Raw genomic sequence first — 23,971 nt, forward strand, 5'->3', positions numbered from 1 at the left:
ATCCACTCCCAGTCAGCTGCGCCAGTTTCACTTGCGATTTGTCATTTACCTAAACATGTTATAAACCAACAAAATGTGACTTATTATAAACTTAGTACAGAATTAGGTAAGGTGACACAATGGACAAGAGTGGGGAATGTAAACATTCGAAAATTTGTAAATTGAGGATGAGCACGTTGGCTCACGCCTGTAATCCCAGCACTTTGGGAGGTCAAGGCAGGTGGATCACAAGGTCAGGAGTTCGAGACCAGCCTGACCAACATGGTGAAACCACATCTCTCTCAAAAATACAAAATTAGCCGGGTGTGGTGGCGCACGCCTATAGTCCCAGCTACTCAGGAGGCTGAGGCAGGAGAATTGCTTGAACCCGGGAGGCGGAGGTTGCAGTGAGCTGAGATCACGCCACTCCAGCCCGGGCGACAGAGCGAGACTGTGTCTCAAAAACAGAAACAAAAACAAAAACAAAAAAAAATTCGTAAACTGGATCATCTCCAGGAAGTCCAAGTTCTGGCTCCACTTCAAAGAAAGCAAAAGCACAAAAGGCGTGGATGCCGACTCTGGATGCCGACTCTGGATGCCTCGCATGTGAGAACCATCGCCCAGAACCACACGAGGCCCTCACTCTGCCTTGGCCCCCACCCCACAGCACATACTACTGGGAGACACAGCAGCCACGCAGGTCTCAGGTCCACATACAGGGCAATGACCCTCCACACCACTGTCTGCCCACGCACGGCCTGAACTCACAGTCACCCAGGTGAAAAGCAGACCTGGGTTTATTTCCAACAGCTGTAAATCATTGATTTTATAATAAGCATATCTGTGTTTAAAGTCAAAATAAAATGCTGGCCTGGTACAGTGGCTCACACCTATAATCCCAGCACTTTGGGAGGACAAGGCAGGCTGATCACTTGAGCCCAAGAGTTCGAGACCAGCCTGCCCAACATGGTGAAACCCAGTTCCCACAAAAAAAAAAAAAAAAAAAAAAAAAAAACCTAAAATTAGCTGGGTGTGGTGGTGCACACCAGTAGTCCCAGCTACTCGGGCGGGGGTCTGAGACAGGAGAATCACTTGAGTCTGGGAGGTCGAGGCTGCAGTGAGCCATGATCGCACCACTGCACTCCAGCCTGGGTGACAGAGCAAGATAGAAGACAAACAAATACTGACAGTAAGCATCCTCTTACAAGTCCAACTACATTGGCAAGTGTGGACCACACCACCATCCAACCATGTGAGGACGCACCAACCAGCTCCTGCACAAGGCATTCACCTAAGAGGACCAGAGGGAAAGCCCACAGAAGTCCCCTCCTGGACTGTCCCCTGGAATTCCCACAGAACTCCTGTAACCTGGGTGCTGAGATGTGGGAGGACCTCCAGGCGTCACCCTCTAAATGGCAAAGGGACAACTGCTCAGAAGGACAAGGAGCCGCCAGCCTGGCTGTCCCTTCACTCCTCATGTCCCCTGCCTGAAAACTGGGCCACAGCACAGAACTAACTGTCAGCATGTGAGGTTCCAACAGAGCTGAGGCTGGCGCCAGAGAGCGTCCAACGTCACCAGGATTTGGCCCACAGCAGCAGCAAGCTGGAACTTCCGAGCCTTCAGGTTCCTCCAGTATGTAAGTAGCAACAGTGGAGGAACAAGACAAGCAGCTTCTGCCCCTTCCCCGTTTCCTAAACTCTCCAGCTCCCAGACCCAGCACTGGAGATAGGCTCAGACCAGCATCACACCCACCGGGCAGGGCCAGGAGCCAGGGTGTGGCTGTACCTGTCTCTGTCATCACAGGGCTGGTTGTATCTTGCCTCACAGCCAGCAGGAGGGAAACGCTGCGCTTTGCCCAACTCGCCCATACCTCTATTCTTCCCTCACGTGGCCCTGTGTGGCCCTGCAGACGCAGCCACCCTGAGGGGGACATCGTCAGCCTGAAATGGGCTCTGCCCACTTTCCCACTGCGCCAGAGCCCAGCGGCGTCCTACTAGGACACATTCACCTGCAGCGCAAACAAGCTCTGCTTCACTTTGTCGGTATCTTAAGGCGGAGGAAATGCACTCACAGGCGGCCTTGTGGGTTGAGCCCTGTTTGCTGTGGGTTCATTTACTGTGACCCTTCCCACTGAGGACAAACCCAAAGCCAGACTGCTGATTGCTGGAAATGCTCCCCGTCCTGTCCCCTCCCTCAGAGCAGTCCCCAACGCTCACCCCACCAGGTAGCCAAGGGACCTCGAGTCTAATCCCGTGCCCCTGGCCAACAAGGGCCATCACCACATGAGTCCTCCGGTCACAGAGGCTTCTGGTGGATCTCACCTCTAAGAATGTTCCTTCCTCAAGGAGAAAACTGGTCACAGCACAGAACCGTCCAAGGGATATGCCCAGGGGAAAAAACTGCATGAATCTTCCTAACAGGGGACCTCCAAATGCTCCCAACACCACAACAGTGCAGTGAACAGGCTGGAGAAAAGTCACGCGCCCACAGCGGCTGGAGAAGGGTGGGGCCCAGGGGCCTGTCCAGGCCTCAAAATCACAGATCTGCTCAGAGCACAGCCCCAGGCAAGAGGTGAGCCAGGGCTGGCAACCCTGGTCCCATTCCCACAGATCCCAGCCCAGGTGGCAACACCCAGAGGCTCCCACAGCTTTTCTTTAAACCCCAGCTGTTAACATTCATTGAGCAGCTAAGGCCCTTCCTGGGTGTGATGAGCCGCACCCAGGACGGCCCCAGCAGGCCCTGCCACCCTCCCATGTTGGGTGTCCTGTGTTCAAAGGTGCCCAGGGGCAGAGAGCAAAGCCATTCCTTGAGGCTTAGTGGCACTGGATGCTGCTCAAGAGCCCTCACCCTGCAGGAGCCTCCAGGGGGGCCAGCAGAGACGGGTCCTGGGCAGCAGGGGCTCATGTGGGCCCTCTGAACCCCAGGCTTCTCAGCTAGGAAAGAGAAACTGCAGTAGCCGCTCCGCTGCCACCCAGCACAGCAAATGAGAAACACTTGGAGACTAGCTGGATGCGGGTTATCATTAACCACAAAGTTCCAGAAGATCACCGGGAAGTTGGCAGTATTGACGCAAAACATACCCAAGAATTCAGACATGAATAAAAAGCACTTACCCCACAATGAACATAGTTCTCCCCCAAAAACTCCTTCATGACATTTTTGCCAAAGTCCACTATGTTCTGCAGGTGTTGAAATATCTCTTCTGAGGTCTGTAAGAGACAACCACAAGAAAGCCTTCATGATGGGACCTCCCGATGGAGCCTTGCTTGAGGGGAGAGGCAAAAACCACCACAGACTGCCACAAGCAGCGGGGACGTCCCAGCCACAGACAGAACCCGAGTGACGGCCCTCAGACCCAGGGGAAGGTCTCCAGTGCCCCGCCTCACCAGCGTCCCTCCCCAGCCATGCCACCCTCCCCAGCCCAGACTTGGGAAGGTAGCAGTCTGAGGACCGCACTGCTGCCGCCTCCCGTCTGCCCTTCTCCCAAAGCGGCCCCTAAACGTGCCTTCCAAGGAATGTGACTTTGAAAACCTCTGACATCTCACATCTCAATCTCTAAAGAGATTTTACTCTTTAGCCTCTAAATGTAGAATATTCTTTCCCCAGTCAGAGGTTCTTAAAGAATCAGTAAGGTGATGAAACTGGTTGAGATAGAAATCATCCCCATGTCCCTCAACCTGTCTCAAAGGTGAGAAGCCCAGAGGGCCCCTGGTAGGCTGCTCCTGGAAGACATCCACAAAGGCTGGCCTGGCAGTCTTGCTGCTCCCTGCGGGGCACCTGCCTTTGTGGGTGCTCATCCAGGGCAGGCCCGGAGGTGCCCAGTGCCTGGCTCATGCTTGAGAAGGTCCCAGGACTGTGCAGTTGCCCTGTGCCCCCGTAGCCTCTGGAGAACCTGCTGCCCACACGGTCACAGCACGTGCAGGTGTCCCGTGGCTGTGCAACAAAACCAGTCCGAACTAAGCCTGACAGAAAACTCCAGAACACACCCAGTAGCCCGGTACAGCTGCGGTCACAGCTTCTGACAAAAAAAAACCCTGGCCAGGCACAGTGGCTCACACCTGTAATCCCAGCACTTTGGGAGGTCGAGCCAGGCGGATCATCTGAGGTCAGGAGTTCAAGACTAGCCTGGTCAACATGGTGAAATCCTGTTTCTACTAAAAATACAAAAATTAGCCAGGCGTGGTGGCAGGCACCTGTAATCCTAGCTACTCAGGAGACTGAGGCAGGAGAATCACTTGAACCCTGGAGGCAGAGGTTGCGGTGAGCCGAGACCGTACCACTGCACTCCAGCCTGGGCGGCAGGGCGAGACTCTGTCTCAAAAAAGAAAAAGACCCCCTGGTCAACAGAAAAGTGACCACTCAAGTCTCCACTGATCACACAGTGTGTCACATTGTCATTTACAGAGGAAATGTAGCCAACTGCTGGCAGACACTGCCCCGCTCACATCTGTGGATACAGATCTGACAGGGTCCACAGAGGCCAGGCCTTGGGGGAGTCAAGGTCGGTCAGGGTGGTTTGGGCTCTGCAGCCACTGAATTCGGCAAAGAAGGAGACAGAGAAGGCTGGAGGCAGCCACAGGGACTCTGTTTCCATGGGATGCATTCCACAAACCAAAACCACCTTGGCCTGTTTCTCTTCAGCAGCTGAGGCAGAAACCGGAAGACAGTGGGGCCTTCCTATCCTCCCCTGTCTGCCCACCCCGACCCCACACCCACTGTGGCCCCACCAACAGCAGCTTTCTCCCATGGCTCTCTCCCCTCTTTCTATTGTGCCCACGCGGCAGCTGTCACCTCCACCCACCACAACCCCCCGGCCTCCCTTTCTGTGACCTCTACCTCAGATGCTCCAACCTGCCATCTCCCAGGAGCCCTCAAGGGGCAGTGACTCATCACCCCCTTACCCTCGCCCAAGCCAGCCTCCGCCTGCCCCACAGTGGAACAGCCACCGTCCAGGAGCTCACCCCCAGCTCAGCTGCACGTGTCCCCTCACAGGACCCACACACATCAGATGGGGAGCAGAGAAGGGCCATTAATGCAGGAAGCCTCCGCGACTCAGTATGCACCCCAGGACCGACAGAGATTTGCACAGAAAGTTGCAACTCAGTGGTCAAAAACGAAAGGGCAATGCTTTTTTACGGGTGGTCCATGGCATTTTGCTTGGATGACTCACAGAAAAGAAACCTAACAACTCCCTTCCACCGCAATGTTTAACACAGACAGTCTACCACAGCACTGGAGACTCTATTTTCATAGATACAATTCTACAGATGGGAAAACTGAGGCAGCAGGTGCTAAGGAATTCGGCAAGGCAAAGGTTGCCCGGTCCTGGGGTCCTCGCCACAAGCAGGGCCCTCTGAGCAGGACCTACGTGCCAGGCTAGGGCAGCTCCTGGCTGAGGGCCACATGGACTACCACAGTGACACACAGGTCAACATGCTGGGCCCAGTCAGTTTTACATCAGGAATGATGGACACACCACTTCCTGCACTGAATGCTTGTATCATCTTTGAATCCTACAATTAGCATCAATATTTCTACATCGGAAAAAAGAAATCAGAGTTTTCTTAAATAATTGATGTAATGTCTGGGTGAAAACCCACCCTCCTTACCTTCTTCCTATTTGGAGGAAACTTCAGAAACCGCAGCACGACACAGCGCTGTTAGAAAATAACACACATCTGATGAGTATTTGCTCAAAGCCAAGGCACAAGGTGTCGGTCAGTTTGGGGGTCCCATCCTCAGGGGACAAAGCCCACAGTGAGGCTCCACGGCAAGGAGGCTGGGAAGCCCCCAGGGCAGAGAGGCCAGGGCTGGGACCCAGCGAGGGCACACTGGGCAGCGGGACAACCAGGAACCTCCAGCCTCTGACCCACCAGCCCCTCCCAGGACTTGATCTTAAGGAAAGAAATAAAATGGAAATAACCTAAATGCCCAACAGTGAGATGGTTTAAACACAGTGGCACACATTTCAAACCATGTAATACCAGTCAATGACTGATAAGAAAGATCAGTATTTACAGACACAGACGTGTGGTCATCACATACTGCTAAATGAAAAAAGCTACCGAACAGGGCTTATGGAATGAGCCAATTTTCATAAAAAGAGAAACACACGTGCACACACACACATATGGGTGTAATTCTATTTATATAAAGCTCAAAAAACAGGTAACACTGACCCCTTGTGCCCACCCCTTGGGTGTGCATGAATAGTTGCCGAGGAAGGTTCTAGAAGGGACTGGTCAGAGGATTACCGGTCCGCTTACTTTGTGATAATTAAGCTATACCCATGATCTGAGTACTTTTCTGTAGATTTGTTACACTTCAAGTTTTTAAAATAAAAATGTTTAAATAAAATAAGTATGATGTGTCTACATCAAAAGGTCTGAAAGGACATTCGGCGTAAGTTTAACAACATCTCCAAGTAGCAATGATTATGATAACTTCTTTTTAATTTATCTTTATTTTGAATATTTCAATTTGTTAAATGTTCAAAAAATACATTCTAAGAACATATATCATATGTACGAAGGAGAACGCGCCTGGGAGGGGCTCTAGCTGCAGTGCAAGGGTGGGGGGTCCAACGCCCTGGGTAGCGCCCCTGCTGAGGCCACAGGGCAAAGCCTAAGCAGGAGGGAGGAAGCAGGCTGCACTGAAGACGGCTTAGAAAGGGCCATTTTCTAGATCAAAAGATGCCTAAGGAGCAACAAAGGCCCTATGGAGACCAAGCCAGACTCCCCCGCCCGCTCCCCACAGCCCTATTTAGACAATGTACGTTGTTGCTCTTAAATCCCAGGCACCCGGCCCCCTGGGCTCCTCCGACTGAGCTCCAGTTCCCAGCCAGTGCCATGCTCCTGGCTCGCTATGCTGCAGATAGCTGTCCCCTCCTTGAGCCCCAAGCTGAGACCTGGGGAAGCCAAGATCAAGGCATGCATGCTACCGCTGTCCCCTCCCAAGCTGAAGGCAGGCATCAACAATCAATCATGGGAATCGACTGGCTAAGGATCATTTTAATGGAACTATAATTCCACCACAATTTAAGGAAAGGCAGAAGTTGATCGACAGAAGTCCCAACTCTCGACAGCTCTCCAGAAGCTCGCTCCCTTAAAAGTGTGTTTGCTCCTCACCTACACATGATGGTGCTATTTCAGTGTGCCTGACCCGCCCTCCAACAATTAGGCACCAAACACAGTATAGCTCTCCACCGATGGCAGGCATTCAGCGATGCCCTGCTAGTGATGTGTAAGTGTGATTGAGGGTCATGCTTGAAAATCAACACAATTGGCCGGGCGCGGTAGCTCATGCCTGTAATCCCAGCACTTTCGGAGGCCGAGACGGGCGGATCACAAGGTCAGCAGATCGAGACCATCCTGGTTAACACGGTGAAACCCCGTCTCTACTAAAAAATACAAAAAACTAGCCGGGCGAGGTGGCAGGCGCCTGTAGTCCCAGCTACTCGGGAGGCTGAGCCAGGAGAATGGCGTAAACCCGGGAGGCGGAGCTTGCAGTGAGCTGAGATCCGGCCACTGCACTCCAGCCTGGGCGACAGAGCTAGACTCCGTCTCAAAAAAAAAAAAAAGAAAAAAAGAAAATCAACACAATAAGAAAATATATTACATTAAATCCCTGATTAGTGTAAACTGACCCAGGCTGCCATGGTGCAAGCTCTCACCCTGTCCCTCACACAGGGCAAACCCCGCCACCCACAGGGACCAAGCTTACTCACCTGCCAGACTGCATGCACAGAGCTCTGTGGCACCTACAGGAAAGCAAGGCCTCTCTCGGTTTTTCACAGAAATAACTCATAAGCTGCACAATGGACTTTTGTAGCAAAGCAGTCCTGAGCAGTCCTGGGCAGGGTGACGCCAGGCCGAGACACACGAGCTTTCTCTTCGCAGAAATTCCCCACTGTAGCCTCAGAGGAAGGAGCTCAGTGGGCCCATGAAGAGAAATGCCAACTACAAGAACATAGGACCCCCTCCCCTGGCAGCATTCACCTGCTAATACGGACTCAGCTTTCCAAAGTTCCCTGCCATTCTGTTGCCAGGAAAGGCGGGAACAACTGGTCTTTTCTGTCTATTTATAAATGGAAATTATAAATTTCCTATGATTATTACATACAAAACTACTCACATAAAGTATAATTCAGAAAGCCATTATCTGGCTTATGAAGAAAAATTTTTTAAAAATAAGTTGAACAGGGCACTATACGAAGAAAAACCATACACAGGTCCCAGGAGAAAAAGATGTCGGCCTAAATGATTGCAGGTCTTAGGCCTCAGTCCTTGTGGATAATAAAGTAGCACCACTCTTCCCGCTAGCACTTATTAATTATTATTGCAATAGCCAGCAGGTGCTAGTACCAGTGCTTCAGGGCCCACGATACACTCCTAAAGTCCATCATCTCCAGCCGTCTCTCCCTCTAAGGTGGGCAACTGAGTCCTGGTTTACAGAATGAGGGAAGATCACGTGGGGTGAAGCCAAGTTTAGAGGAGGGCCTGGACCCTGGGAGGTTCTCAGCGTCTTTCCGGTGGCCAGGCTCCTCGCTGCTACTGAGTCACCAGCAGGGGCTGGGGGCATTGGGTAGTGTGCTGCCCCAAGAGAGGGCATGGACACAAGCCTTCCAAGCCTGGGCAGAGAAGCCCAAAGCGGCCCTCCCACTCAGCCCTCCCAGCCCCTTCCTCACATTTCCTCCATCACCACATCCACACACAGTGGCTTGACCTCCCTGCTGTCACTCACGGGAAATCTCCTGCTATCCCTTCCCATTACGGAGCCCAAGAGCCACAGCCAACCAAGGAAACCTGAATACAATGATTCGTCCATTTCAAGGGAAACTGCTTTCTCCACCCACCCATTTATGATCCAAAAACTATCACGAGAAATCTACCCACCCACACACCCCCAGGGGAACCACAGCATCAGCCAGTTTTCATTAATACCAAAACTCAGACACATTCAGCTCACCTATCCTCTACAGCCCATGCCAACTGCCCCATGTGAGGCGCCTGATCAGGCTGCGCTGGCTGAGGTGGGTGGTCCCCAAGATGTGCCAGGCTGAGGGCTTCAGTAATGCATAGGCCATAGGGCCCTACTCCCCTCATGCAGGCAGCTGGCAGGAAACAGGTGAACACACACCGTAGCAGCTCTCATTAGCAGAAAGACATAATGAGTCCAAGGGGCACCCATGGCTGGGGAAGGGGGGTGAACACAGCCACCTGGGGGACTTCCCATGAAGGAGGGGGCAAGAACCAACACCCCAGCAGGCTCTGAGCTCCTGCCAGCTCACCACATCTTTACCAGCTACGGAGATAATGACACTATTCCTCTTTCAAAAAGTATCCGAAACCAGATATTTGAAGCTTACCTTCTTCTTAACGTCTAGAATAAAATGTTGAAAGTGAAGAAAAAGGGCCAGGCACGGTGGCTCATGCCTGGAATCCCAGTACTTTGGGAGGCCCAGGCAGGCGGATCACCTGAGGTCGGGAGTTCGAGACCAGCCTGACCGACATGGAGAAACCCTGTCTCTACTAAAAATACAAAATTAGCCAGGCGTGGTGACGCACGCCTGTAATCCCAGCTACTCGGGAGGCTGAAGCAGAATCGCTTGAACCCAGCAGGCGGAGGTTGCGGTGAGCCAAGATTGCGCCATTGCACTCCAGCCTGGGCAACAAGAGCCAAACTCCCTCTCAAAAAACAAAAAAAAAGTGAAGCAAAAGGGTTAAGATTGCAAGGGAAGAACTTGACACTTCTGCAGTCTGAGGGCTGGGGTGTTTCTTAACAAGAGCAATGCTAGACCAAGGCCCAAGCTGCACCTTCATTCTTGGTAACAGGGAAGCTACTGCCTTGGAAAATTCGATGAAAATCAAGGATTTTAACAAGTCAAAAACACCAAGCAATAGGAAGAACAAGAGGAATGATGCATTTATACACACACACTAAATAACCCCAAGATTTAAAAAGTTAAGGGACACAACTCGTCACTTACAAAAGTGGCAAAAAGCATTTCGATAAAAATCCCTTCCTGGGCTGCAGCGGGAGGGCAGGCGGCACGGCCGTGTGGAAAGCGATTTGCAACATGTGCCAAGGAGCCTGATTCACCCAAGAGCCCAGCCTGAGCAGCAGAAGCCCAAAGACGTGTGTACGAAGACTTTCGGCAAAACCCACCCACGAGGACGGCCAACACAACACTGGGAACCCCTGAGCATCCTACAAGACGTGCATGAGGAGTTTCTACATATTTGTGCTATAAAATTAAGTGAAAAAAATCCCAAAACAGAAACAGATACGTAGTATTCTTAACTACCTAATAAAAGCAAAATACAGTCATGGATCACATAACGACACTTGGGTCAGCGATGGACTGCATGAAACAATGGTGTGTCCCATAGGATTATAATACCACAGTTTCTACGTTTAGATTCCCATTGTATCCCACTTCCCATTAGACACTTCCCATTGTGTCCCAACGGCCTGCAGCACTCAGTCCAGAACCATGCTGCATGGGTCTGAGGACTAGGACTGAGGACTAGGAGCCACAGGCTGCCCCATACAGCCTGGGCATGAGGCAGGCTCTACCATCTAGGTGTGTTCATATGACATCATCACCTAACAATGCAGCTCTCAGAGTGCATCCCTGGTGCGAAGCGATGCTTGACAATAAGTAGAAGAAGACTAGAAGAAAGTGCGCCAAAGTGTTAACAAAAGTTGTTCTCTTCATAGAGAAATACTGGGTGTTTTCCACTTCCTTCCTTCTGATAGTCTATGTTTTCAGAGAGAAGCAACAATTGGTGTTAAATAAAAATAGAAGGCCACAAAAACCCTAATACATGAAAAGGGACACCTGCCAATGGGAAGCCTGAGGGGGCACCTCATGGGTGGAATTAAAGCTACTAACTAGAAGAGCCTCTCAGGACAGATGAGGAGAGACTTTCCTGTCACCCACGGAGGACTCACTCTGGAGGGGTATCACCCACAAAACCAGCTGTTCCAGAGATCGGTCAAAGGACAAGGACCAAGGTCAAGTCTTCCATCAGGCTGAGGAGATAAACTGAAGCTGAGATCAGATGACTTTTGTGGGAAGGGAAGATAGAAAAAGAGAACAGCAGCAGGGGTCACCCCCCAGGATGCTGCCCCAGCCTTCTAGAAGCGACGCTCAGCTCCAGCTTCTCCTGAACTGTGAAGATGACTCCCAGGCAGGGGCCATGGGGGATCCCAAATGTCCAGTCTCAAGAGGCTGCCCTCCCTGTAGACCCTCCTCACCTCACCCCCGCAGCTCCAGCTCCAGCTCTGTCCCAGCCAGAGGAAGGCTGCCCAGGGTCTGTCAGTCACTGGGGGCAGGAGGTGCCGAAGTCCACCTCTGCAACCCAGAAAGGGACGTCCAGTACGCGTAGGACCATGGAGGGAACAAGAAGCAGGGCTTACGGTACTGGGCTCCAACAGGAGGTGCTCCCAAGGGTGAGCTTGGCTTCACTGGGAATGCGTGGCCTCAGACAGAAATCCAAAGCCCATTTGACGTGGGATGAAGATGTGACATTGCCAAGATACCTGTGGAGGATGGGAGCCCAGTACTCTGCAGGCAAGAGCAAGGAGGCCAGACTGGAGACAGCCGGTGGGCAGGGAGCAGTAGGTGCTGGCCCCTTGTCCAACCCGTATGGGGCACATCCTTCTCAAGCCTCAGCAACTCCATCCTGACCTCATGGTGTCCTCTGCAGGACTGAAGCAGGTGCAGGTGTGGGCCACGGGGGAGGCCACCCACGCACACAACACTCAGAACATGGGGAGGCCTGTGGGGATGGGCACATCTGGTGTGTGGGGCTGACCCTACAGGCACAGAAAGCCTGGCCACCTGTAAAAGGAAGCAGAGCTGCCTAGAGGCCCATAGTGAGGGCCACAGGGAAGTGTGAGCAAGCCCTGGCCCTCAGATCTCCCAACTGCTTGGCAACAAGGCAGGAGTGGCCGGGCCCTAGGCACAGCCTCGCTCTCTGCAGACAGAGCAATGATGCTTTTCTCACCCTCCTGGATAGCAGTTCTCAGAAGACAGAGGAAGTCACTGGGGAGCTTCACTCTGACTGAATTCTGACCAAGAAGGAGGCTCAGTAAGGCAGAAGGAAAGTGGCTGTGTCACCTCAGAAGGTGTAAAAGTAGGAGGTGAGCCAAGGCCAAACCGACAAACCCCTGTGCACGAGAGGCACCGTCACAGGCTGACAGTCACCAAAAAGCAGACCTCACCACGCAACTGCAGATACAAAGACGGGAATAAACAAAGAGCGAGCCATAAGCACAGCTCTCCAATGAGCTCAGCTGAGACGAGAAGGAACCTCACTAGGAAAGAAGCCACATCAGCTGCGTCAGCCCAGAACGCCATTAAAAATCCCAAATGCAGAATACATCACTGGTTTAAACAAAATGCTGGCAGTAACAGAAAGCTAAGACTATTTCAACTAGGTCCAGCTAAAAATTGTAAAAGGGAGCGGCCAAGGGCTTGGCATATGTTATATGGTCAGAAAAAAACAGAGAACATAAATGTATGTGCTTCCAGCATCCACAGTAGGAAGTATGGCCCAGTTAACAGCCCTGCAGGACTGCACAATGGCTTTCCACTTAACCTGTTCTAAGTGATTCTGTAATGGATATCTTTGTGTACAAGATCTTTATTTACATTTCTAATTATCTCTTAGAACGGACTACTAGAACAGAAATTAGTAAATCAAAGAGTATTAACTTTTTAAAAATTAATCTTTTTCCTGAGTATCATACCTATCCATTGCAGGAAATCTAGAAAACACTTAAAAAACAAAAGAAAAGTAAAAGCAATTCAGGATACTACCAGTCACAGCCACTTAGAACATTTTCATGTATTTTCTTCCAATCATTTTGTAATTATAACCACATTATGTATCTTCTTTTGTAACCTGCTTTTTCCACATAACATTGTAAACAGGTCTTCATATGAATGACTTAATCCATCCACTACAAAATAATCATCTAAATTATTAAAATTTTGATATACAAAATAATGCTGTATGGCAAAAAAGTATATATACACACACACACACACATATATATGTATATGTGTATATATATGATCTATGGACCAGAAATCTTAAAACACAAGATGAGAAGAGAAACAGTAAGAGGGCACCTGACTGCTTCAACTTTTCACCTTCAATGCCCGGACAAATATCCCAGGCACCAAACAGGTACCAAAGGGACACCAAAACTCCCCAGGCACCAAAACAATTTGCAGAAATGATCTGAAGCTCTCAGACTCTCAGAAAGGTCACGAAACTGGAACAACTGGAAGTGAGCAGCTTTGTCCACACGTGATCAATGTTCTTTGCTGGTAAGCCAACTAAATGGCAAAGTCTTTCATGTCACCTCTGTCAGTAAGAAGGAAAACATCATGATGGCTTAGTGTCACGACAGGAGTGGGCCCCCTTCTGCCCCTGCTCCCCAAGGCTGAGGTGGTCCGGAAGGGGCTCAGTGCCCTAGACAAGTGCACGATCCAGATCTAAAGACACCTAGGAGATGGAATGACAAACCAAACCTAAAGTGACCTTCACAGGACAGGACACTGAGCCAAAACCAACAAGCTGAAGGTGAAGGAGGCAGGTGCAGGCGTAACACGGGAGAGAAATCCTGTGGCAGTGCATAAAGGGGCAGTCTGTGGACTTCACTAACCTGAGATGTGGTCACTAGCCCAAGTACTGCACCTTCAGGCTGCAACAAGGAAACTGCCCAGATGAGAAGTTCCCCCAACCAAGGAGCCCCCACAGGGTCAGTGTCTGAGGTTCCAAACACCCACCAGGGAACATGCCAGGCTGCTGAGAGCCTCTCAAGCATGCCACAGGGTCCACACCACACAAGGCAGAGAACACCGTCGTTACCTGCGCCTGGGAAAGTTCAGGTGCACAACCATCCCAGAGGCAGTATGCAAACTGACAGGCAAAATGAGAATCGTCCTGGGCCGTCTCTGAGTGGAAAGGCCTTGGGGAAGCTAACCACCTTCTGTCAGGAACACCTTTAAATGCCTCTCTATGGCTGGCCTGCTGTTTACCTTCCTGCCCACCCTGAGCACACCCTCCTATAGCCCACACCTCGCTCCTCCATCCCCAGGCCTCATTTCCTACAAGTGCTGCACTGTACGGAAGCCTCTCTCTCATCCCATGTTTGCATACTGCAGGAAGAACGTCACTGTGCTCCTTCTAGTGCGGACAGCCAATGACCATGCAGATCTCCTTACCTAGACCCTCGGCTCCTGCAGGACCGGCTCAGGCTGGCTGAAGGTGAATCATGTTCTCACGGTGGAGGGGATGGGGGTCAGCACAGGACTCATTAGGGACATTTCAATTCTGAGAGGAGCTGATGCCCTCTCAGAGAAAGCAACCCTCTCCTTTCCTGGAAAAACTGGGCAAAGGCCTCCCTCTCTCTCGGACTGAATGAGGTGGATCTAAGGAGTTGAGCAGAGTAGCACGGTCCACCTGCTCCCACACCCAGCTGCAGGGAGGCCGGGCGCATGCTCAGCATCCACAGGACCACAGACTCCTCCTGTTCTCCCTCACCCATCTTCTATCCCACTGACACATACCCGCTGCTCAAACTCAACAGTTCCTAAAAAGCTGCCTTCCAGGAATTGTTCTCTCCTCCTTGGTCCACAGCCTGAGCAAATACACCACAGGGCAGAGCTGGTGGGCTCAGCTTGGTTCAGGTTACCATATCAGGCACAGGCTCCATCTGACCTTAACTTGATGGGAAACATTTTCTCATGAGGTTACCTGCAGTGATAATCTTCAATTTCAAATGATGAGCTAAAAACAACAACCAAACAGGAATGAGTACAGTAAAGCAAATTTAGATTTAAAACAAAGAATGAGGCTGGGTACAGTGGCTCACGCCTGTAATCCCAGCACTTTGGGAGGCTGAGGCAGGCGGGTCATTTGAGGTCCGGAGTTTGAAACCAGTCTGGCTAACATGGTGAAACCCCATCTCTACTAAAAATACAAAAAAAAGCAGCCAGGCATGGTGGCAGGTGCCTGTAATTCCAGCTACTTGGGAGGCTGAGGCAGATGAATTGCTTGAACCGAGGAGGCAGAGGTTGCAGTGAACCAAGATTGCACCACCGCACTCTCTCTGCCTGGGAGACAGAGGAAGACTCCATCTCAAAAAAAAGAACGAATAGTATAGGTCTAGAATAGCCTCGTGGCTGTAGGTAAATTTGAAAAGGTGAAAGAAAAAATAAACAATCAACCTGGTGCGGTGGCTCATGCCTGTAATCCCAGCACTTTGGGAGGCCGAGGTGGGTGGATCACTGGAAGTCAGGAGTTTGAGACCAGCCTGGCCAACATGGTGAAACCTCATCTTTACTAAAAATACAAAAATTAGCTGGACATGGTGGCGCAAGCCTGTGATCCCAGCTACTCAGGAGGCTGAGGCAGGAAAATTGCTTGAACCCAGGAGGCAGAGGTTGCAGTGAGCCGAGATCGCGCCATTGCACTCCAGCCTGGGCAACAGAATGAGACTCCATTTCTAAATAGATAAATAAATAAAAATAAACAAGCATTACAATCAGAGCTGTGCAACAGGGTAGGGCCAGGCTGCCCTGGAGATGCCTGCTCAGGAAAGGGGGTGGACTCAGGGAAGAGGGTGTACACGCACTTGTCGGGAACATGCAGAGGGATCCCAGTGCCAGAGGCAACTGTGTCAAAGCCTCTGCTCTTTCAACATGGGTGTCCTTTTGCTCCAAGCCTGAAACTTGCTGCTTCATCTGCCACTACTTTTGAAACTTAATATATCAGCCCTCACTAAAGAAAGCCTTAGGTTTACCTAAAATGCAGAGATACATCTAATCTTACCAAGGAATTGGAAGATTAGTATTTGTTTTGGGAAAGGATTCAGGGGATCGGCACAGTAATCCAACATCAGGACTCAAGCGGAAATATCCCTCACTTTCCCCAACAGCTGACTACACAAGAGAACGACAGCTTCAGGTTAGCCTGGTCCATTATTAATTCACCTAAAGATCTTGAGCAAAGCTTATAGTCTCTGCTCTTTAGTTCCCTGTGCTAAAGAGCAACAAAATCCAAAGGCACAACCTGGGGACTACCTGGGTGTTTGCAGCTTACACTACAGCTGACCAATGCATCCAGCATAGGAACAACAGAAGCAAGGCAGGACTCCACTGCCTACAGCATCCCTGACAAGCTGTTGGACTGGGGTAGTGCCGTCAGCCTCTCTTATTTTCACTTTATCTATCTGTCCAAGGGGATGATAATTATCACTTGCTAAGCATAACTTGATGGGTTCCTGCATAACTGATCTTTCCAACAATCCCACAAAGTGAATTCTATTAGTAGTTCCACTTCACAAATGTCAACACTGAGCCTCCACCAGGCAGTGGTAGAACTGAGATTCCTGTGCCTTTAACACCCATGCTCTAACTCCTCCCTACAGGACACCTATCCTCGCCTCCCTCACACCCCTCCCCCCTTCCAGCCGGCCACATTCCTGCGTGCTTGTACCAGACAGCAAAAGGTCAAAGAGATCTGGGCCCTCACACAGACCCACATCCTTCACTCTTGGATTCACCTTTGCGAGATCTTACTGCAGTTTCTAAAACTCACCCTCATTGAATTCAGGTGAAACCCTTCAAATTCTAAAAGGTTGAGAAGGGACCTGTGGGTAACATCCCCTTACTATTAACAGCACAGCAATTCCGTAGTCTCACGAGGCCGAACTCTTTTGGTGCTGAGAGTAACAGCACTGTGGGCACTCTGCTTCTTCCTCCAGTGCTGGCGGGGCCCTCTGTCCCAGCTAAGCCTCCGCCCCACTGCGGCCTGGCAGTCCGGCGGGCATCCAGGCGGGAGGCGGCACCGCGTGAGGCTGAGAGCGGCACCGACGGGGCGTGGAGGGGGCCGTGGAACTGACTCTGACGGGGAACGGGAATACTGAGGGAACGAGAGACCGGCCAGGAGAGGGATCTGGGGGAATAGGAGACTGACCCAGTAGAGAGGAGATATTGGGTGATGAGGAACCTACGGGGTAGGGGGGAATTCCGGAGACCGGCCGGGGAGGAGGAAGGTACCAGGAGGACGTCGAACCGACCATGCTGGGGAAACGGATACTGGGGGCGGGATGATACCGGCCGTCGGAGTGAGGTACCGGACCTGCGCCGCACGTCCGCCGCTCACCTGCGCGTGGGCCACCACCAGGCTCTTATTGCCTTCTCCGTGGTACCCCCATTCATTCTCGTCCATCTTCCCCTCTTCCATGCCCAGGCGCAGCCCTGGCGCCTCGCGGGCTGGGACGCGGGGACGCGAGCTGGGGGCCGCCCGCCTCGCTGGGCACCAGCCACTGCCGTCGGGGGAGGAGCGCCTGTCAGCTGCCGCCCCCGCTCGACCCTGCGGCGGCTACTAGCAAGCTGCGGCCGCCGGAAGCCACGCCCCCGGCGCCTGCCATGACGGAGTCGGGCAACTTCCGGGTTCGTGACCACTTTCCTTACATTGATCGCGACGGTGGATGGGCCGGCGGCCATTTTAGGTACTGGCAGAGTGACTCATTTCCGGAACGCGGTCTTGGGAACCGGAAGAGAAGCTTCCGGCCTCGGCGCCGGATGTGTAGCTGGCGGGAGAAGCCGGCGGCTTTTCGGCGCCCGGTAGTGACCGGCTCTGCCCGGGTGGCCTGGTTGTCTGGGTCTCGGGACCGCTTAGTCGCGGGACCCCAGCAAAGCTCTTGGGGTCTCTGAGTCTCAGCTTTTTCTTCTGTAGAATAGGGTGTTAACTCATCGTACATGTCACGGGGATACCCAACGCAGTCATTTCGATGGTCCTGCGAGGTAGACAACATTGTCCAACATTCCACGCGAGGAAACGTGGCTTGGCGACACGACTGGACTCCCCAGCCCCGCTTTTGCCCGAAGACTTCGAGGGACGCAGTTGGAGCGCGAGGCTCCTGCTTGGCGGTGAGGCAGAGGACCGACGACCGTCCTGCTCCTAAATTCACTGATGCGGCGGCAAGAATGGCACCGCTTCATAAAGCTACCGCGTTTCCCAAACTCTTAGTCTCAGGACCATTTTATACTCATAAACATGAAGCCCCCAAGCTTTTGCTTATGGGGGTTACAGCTATCAATGTTACCACATTGTAAGTTAAAATGCTTTAAAGTTTGTTGTTTGTTTCGTTTAAAAGTAAACAGCCGGGCGCGGTAGCTCACGCCTGTAATCCCAGCACTTTGGGAGGCCGAGGCGGGCGGATCACTTGAGGTCAGGAGTTCGAGACCAGCCTAGCCAACATGGTGAAACCCTGCCTCTACTAAAAATACAAAAATTAGCCGGGTGTGTTGGCGCACGCCTGTAATCCCAGCTACTCAGGAGGCTGAGGCAAGAGAATCACTTGAACCCAGGAAGCGGAGGTTGCGGTAAGCCAACGTGGCACCACTGCACTCCAGCCTGGGCAACAGAGTGAGACTCCGTCTCAAAAAAAAAAATAAAATAAACATTACATTCCCCGCCCACCACCAAAATAAAGGAGTGGTACTGTTTTACACTTTTGTGAATCTTTTTAAAATCTGATCTAATAGGTTGTCACATGTGCTTCAGCATTCGGTCTGCTGCAATATATTGCATTGGTTGACATATACATTGTAAAGAACATCTACAGTTATGTAGTTCAAAAAGAGAGGACCTGCAGACCCAACTTTGAGAACGGCTGGGCACCTTGCCAGGCCTTGGGAATTGTAGTGAAATCAGGCCAGTGACTCAGGAAAATGAGCTGAAGGCTTTGAGCATCTCTTTCCCCCATTTTAGGCCTCAAAAGGGAGGCTGGGGCCGGGCATGGTGACTCACGCCTGTAATCCCAGCATTCTGGGAGGCTGAGGTGGGTGGATCGCTTGAGCTTAGGAATTCCAAACCAGCCTGGGCCACATGGTGAAACCCCATCTCTACAAAAAATTAGCTGGGTGTGGTATGTGTGCCTGTAGCCCCAGCTACTTGCAGGGCTGAGGCGGGAGGATCGCTTGCGCCGGGGAGGTTGAGGCTGCAGTGAGCCCTGATGAAGCCACTGCACTTTAGCCTGGGTGACAAAGTGAGATCCTGTCTCAAAAAAAAAAAAAGTGGGGGAGGCCAGGCGCGGTGGCTCACGCCTGTAATCCCAGCACTTTGGGAGGCCAAGGCGGGTGGATCACAAGGTCAGGAGTTTGAAACCAGCCTGGCCAATATGATGAAACCCCATCTCTACTAAAAATACAAAAATTAGCTGGGTGTGGTGGCACACGCCTGTAGTCCCACCTATTCGGGAGGCTGAGGCAGAAGAATCGCTTGAACCCGGGAGGTGGAGGTTGCAGTGAGCCCAGATTGTGCCACTGCACTCCAGCCAGGGCAACAGAGTGAGACTCCGTCTCAAAAAGAAAAAAGGAGGGGGTTGGCGGGGGGAAGCTGGGTGGGAGATTGCTCAGGACCCTCCACAGGGATGGTTGAGAAATGGTGGCAGAAACAGCCTCTCCTTGAGGTAAGTAATCCCTGAGAGAGAGGACCTTAGGACTCACAAAATTCAGTCCTTCCCACACCCCTACAAGGCCACGGGAGCTTAAACATGACTGCAATTGAGTTTCTCAGCAGCCTGCAAAAGGAGAGTTGGGGTGAGATTAAATAATATATTAAGCATTAAATTATTTCCTTGAAACCTCTAAGGTGCTGGAAATGTTCTGTATCTTGATTCCCCCCGCCCCATGGAGGTGTATTATATCCCTGATACTTTAAAATTGACATTATATGGTGATTAAAAAGCAGATTCATGCTGGGGACGGTGGCTCACGGCTGTAATCGCAACACTTCGGGAGGCCTAGGTGAGGGGATCACTTTGAGTTCAGGAGTCCAAGACCAGCCTGGCCAACATGGTGAAACCCATCTCTACAAAAAATAACACAAATTTATCGGGGCATGGTGTTACACACCTGTAGTTGCAGTTACTCAGGAGACTGAGGTTGGAGGATCGTTTGAGCCCAGAAAGTGGAGGTTGCAGTGAGCTGAGAGCACATCACTGCACTCCAGCCTGGTTGACAGAGCCAGACCCTTCTCAAAAAGAGGTTTTTTTAAATTCAAATTTGGTTTTATCATTCTTTTTAAATTCACAGGTAATAGCACCTGGGCAGACCATGCCATTTCCCCTCCTCAACTCGGGTGCTTTGAAAGAAATGTGGGGGGCCGGGTGTGATGGCTCCCACCTGTAATCCCAGCACTTTGGGAGACCAAGGTGGCTGGATCACCTGAGGCCAGGAGTTCAAGACCTGGCCAACATGGTGAAACCCTGTCTCTACTAAAAATACAAAAATTAGTTGGGTGTGGTGGCATGTGCCTGTAATCCCAGCTACTCGGGAGGCTGAAGCAGGAGAATTGCATCAATCTGGGAGGTGGGGCTGCAGTGAGCTGAGATCCTGCCACTGCACTCCAGCCTGGGTGACTGCAAGACTCCGTCTCAAAAAAAAAAAAAGAAAAAAAAAAAAAACACAATATGGGGATGAACAGTGGGAATGCAGAGGAGAGGGTTCCCATCTCAGGAGGCTGGAAGAAAAGGCTGGAAAAGAATCATGAGAAACAAATGTCTGTGGTTTAAGCCACACAGCCTATGGTATTTTGTCATGGCAGTCTGAGCCAAGAGAGGGAGCAATTTAATTAGATGTGTTATGCTCTTCCATCTAAGTCCGATATAGACTGCCAGCACTGTTAGTGCTTTCTCCTTTTGTGTTAAAAAGGAAAGATAGAGGAAGGGAGGGAAGAAGAAAGGATGGAGAAGAGAACAGAAAAGTAAAATGAAAATGTCTTCCAACCATATTGAAAAGCTATCCAGGGCCGGGCACAGTGGCTCACGCCTGTAATCCCAGCACTTTGGGAGACCGAGGCACGCAGATCACAAGGTCAGGAGATCGAGACCAGCATGGCCAATATGGTGAAACCCCGTCTCTACTAAAAATACAAAAATCAGCCAGGCGTGGTGGCAGGTGTCTGTAGTCCCAGCTACTCGGGAGGCTGAGGCAGAAGAATAGCTTCAACCCAGGAGGCGGGGGTTACAGTGAGCCGAGATCGCACCACTGCACTCCAGCATGGGCAATAGAGTGAGTCTCCGTCTCAAAAGAAAAAAAAAGAAAAAAGAAAAGCATTGATAATTGTGGAGTACCAAGTAATGAGTTCTTACTCTACTATTGCTATTTTTATGTGTGTTCAGGATTTTCCTAAGAAAGTATGTGAGACCACGTGTTGCCACGATCTGGCATGGCATGATAAGAAGGGCACTTCACCTCTGTGGCGTTTCCCCCCAACCCATAAGCCCTTTCTAATCATTAGAGAACATTAAACAAACCCAAATTGAGGGACAGTTCACACAGTTCTTACTGAGGGGATGAGAGATCAACCAGGAGAAGGAAGGATCTGGGGGAATGGGAGACTGACCCAGACTAACCAGGACTTCAGAACTGCCATGATCATGGAAGAGAAGGATAAACTGAGGAAGTGTCACAGATCAGGGAACCCTAAGGAGACACGACAACTCAATATGGGGTCTTGGATTGGATCCTGGAACAGAAATGGACATTGATGGGAAAACACATAAAATCCAAATAGAACCTAAAGTTTAGTTAATAGTAGCATACTAATGTAAGTTGTTTTGTTTGGGCCTATGTGCCAGTTATGTGTGTTCACTTTGGGGGAGGCTGGTGAAGAGCCCATAGGAACTCAGTACTATCTTTACAACATTTCTGTAAATCTAAAGTAATCCCAAAATAAAAAGTTCATTTACAGAAAAAGAAGACACTCGTTGTTCAGCTCCTTTCATAATTAATTGAAATTCAAATTATGAAGTGTCGGCCAGGCACAGTGGCTCACGCCTGTAATCCCAACACTTTGGGAGGCCCAGGTGAGTGGATCACTTGAAGTCAGGAGTTCGAGACCAGCCTGGCCAACATGGCGAAACTCCAACTCTACTAAAAATACAAAAACTAACCAGGCATGGTGGCAGTCGCCTGTAATCCCAGCTACTAGGGAGGCTGAGGCAGGAGAATTGCTTGAACCCAGGAGGTGGAGGTTGCAGTGAGCCAAGATCGCACTACTGCACTCCAGCCTGGGTGATAGCAAGACTCCGTCTCAAAAACAAAAACAAACAAATAATGAAGTGTCTCATACATCAGTGTGGTGAAACAGTCTTAGGCAGTGTTTGCCATGGGTGATGGGGAGGGGACGGACAGCACACATATGCACTGCTGGTGAGGGTGGGGACGCATTGCAATGTTAAAGTTCAGTTTTGCCATATTATTAAAAGTAATGACGCTAATCTCACTTGACTCATCTCCACAGCTAGAAATTTAATCCTATGGAACTCTCCCTTAAATACTCAGAGATATGTACAGGATGTTCATACAGACAGGAGTGATGACAGGACTTGGTTTTTAGCTCAGGACACTTCAGGATGACCTCCTCAACCCGTGTTCTAACAGTTCCCAGATGACTCTCAGAATCACTGAATGGTGACATACTCAGAAAAACCATACAGCCAGTAAAAATATACGTTAGGCCTGTCTTGTACTGACCTGAAAGATGTTCAAGGCCTACAGTTAAGTAAAACAAATGTGTGAGAGTGTATATAAATGAAACAAAAAAGGAAAAGAGATTATTAGTCCCTCTGGAAAGAGGGAAGTGGGAAGAACTGGGGGAGGAAATTCACTTTCCTCTTTTTTTTTTTTTTGAGTCGGAGTCTCACACTGTTGCCTGGGCTGAAGTGCAGTGGCTCAATCTCAGCTCACTGCAACCTCCACCTCCCAGGTTCACGCCATTCTCCTGCCTCAGCCTCCCAAGTAGCTGGGATTACAGGCATGTGCCGCTACGCCTGGCTAATTTTTTGTATTTTTAGTAGAGACGGGGTTTCACTATGTTGGCCAGGCTGGTCTCAAACTCCTGACTTCGTGATCCGCCCACCTCAGCCTCCCAAAGTGTTGGGATTACAGGCGTGAGCCACTGCACTGGGCCAACTTTCCTCTTACATTTATATATTGTTGACTCTTTCCCAGAGAATATATTCATGTACCACTTCTCTAAAATTTCACAAAATGAATAAATCCTCACACATTTCTTAAATAAGGTAGATCTGGGTCTATGTTTTGATATGCAAGATGGCCATGATACATTGTGAAACACAGGAACAAATGTTTGTGTTTGAATAGAAAAGAAAACAAGGAATATGTGTCTTATTGTTAACTGAGATTTCCTTGGCGATGTGCACTGATGATGCTACATGATTCTGTAACATTTGAATTTTGCATAAAAGATGTGACTTACCTCTCTAATTAGAAACAAGAACGGAGCCCGGATGCAGCACTCAGGATGCCCAGCCAGATGGAACTGGGACATATTTCCTGAGGGCGGACTCATATATTTGGGTCACCTGAACCTGCCATGGGATAAGACCCTGCTGTCCTGAGGCAACCCCACCAATTCTGAGAGGTCCTCCCAGTATGGTGAGTCAGGGGCCTTAGCACATGGCTCCTCCCCACGCAGGAATACAAAGATGGGCATGCCTGTTACCTGGATTAGCAGTCACTTTCCTGGGGTCTTGTCAGAGTGTCAGCTCCCCATTCTCTGCCTTAGTACATTTTTGTGCTGCTGTGACAGAATACCACAGATTGGCTAATTTATAATGTCCAGAAACTAATTGCTCACAATTCTGGAGGCCGGGAAATCCAGTATCAAGATGTCAGCATCTGGCAAGGGCCTTGCTGTGTCATCGCATGGAAGGCATCCCATGGCTGAAGGGTAAAGAGAGAGTTAGGAAAAGACAGAACTTGCGCTTTGATTTTTTTATATCTTTTTTTTTTTTTTTTTTTTTTTGGTAGTACAGAGGTCTTTTATTTTTGTGGTACCTATTATGCCATAAATTCAGAGGGAATGGGTACCAGCAGCTCAGGCTCCTTCCCACTGGCTCTCGCAAAGTGTGCTTCTCTGGGTGGAGCAG

At 50.5% G+C, this 23,971-nt stretch overlaps 2 protein-coding genes across 3 annotated transcripts in view; one reads left to right on the top strand and one right to left on the bottom strand.

The window, feature by feature from the left end:
* The window catches only part of IPPK (inositol-pentakisphosphate 2-kinase), a 62,090-nt gene extending 44,697 nt beyond the window's left edge, over positions 1-17,393 (bottom strand). For both annotated transcript variants that reach the window (XM_015117268.2, XM_077966343.1), the window contains exons 1-3: positions 17,170-17,393; positions 5,590-5,637; positions 3,094-3,189 (exon numbers count right to left, since the gene is read on the bottom strand). In XM_015117268.2, the coding sequence (XP_014972754.1) occupies positions 3,094-3,189; positions 5,590-5,637; positions 17,170-17,250 (225 nt within the window). In that variant the 5' untranslated portion in view covers positions 17,251-17,393. The remainder of the gene's footprint in view (positions 1-3,093; positions 3,190-5,589; positions 5,638-17,169) is intronic.
* SUSD3 (sushi domain containing 3) overlaps positions 1-23,971 on the top strand; it is a 399,581-nt gene that overhangs the window by 87,013 nt on the left and 288,597 nt on the right. The gene's annotated exons all lie outside the window — the stretch shown is intronic.

The sequence above is a fragment of the Macaca mulatta genome, chromosome 15, assembly GCF_049350105.2.
Source record: "Macaca mulatta isolate MMU2019108-1 chromosome 15, T2T-MMU8v2.0, whole genome shotgun sequence".
In the NCBI taxonomy this organism is placed as follows: domain Eukaryota; kingdom Metazoa; phylum Chordata; class Mammalia; order Primates; family Cercopithecidae; genus Macaca; species Macaca mulatta.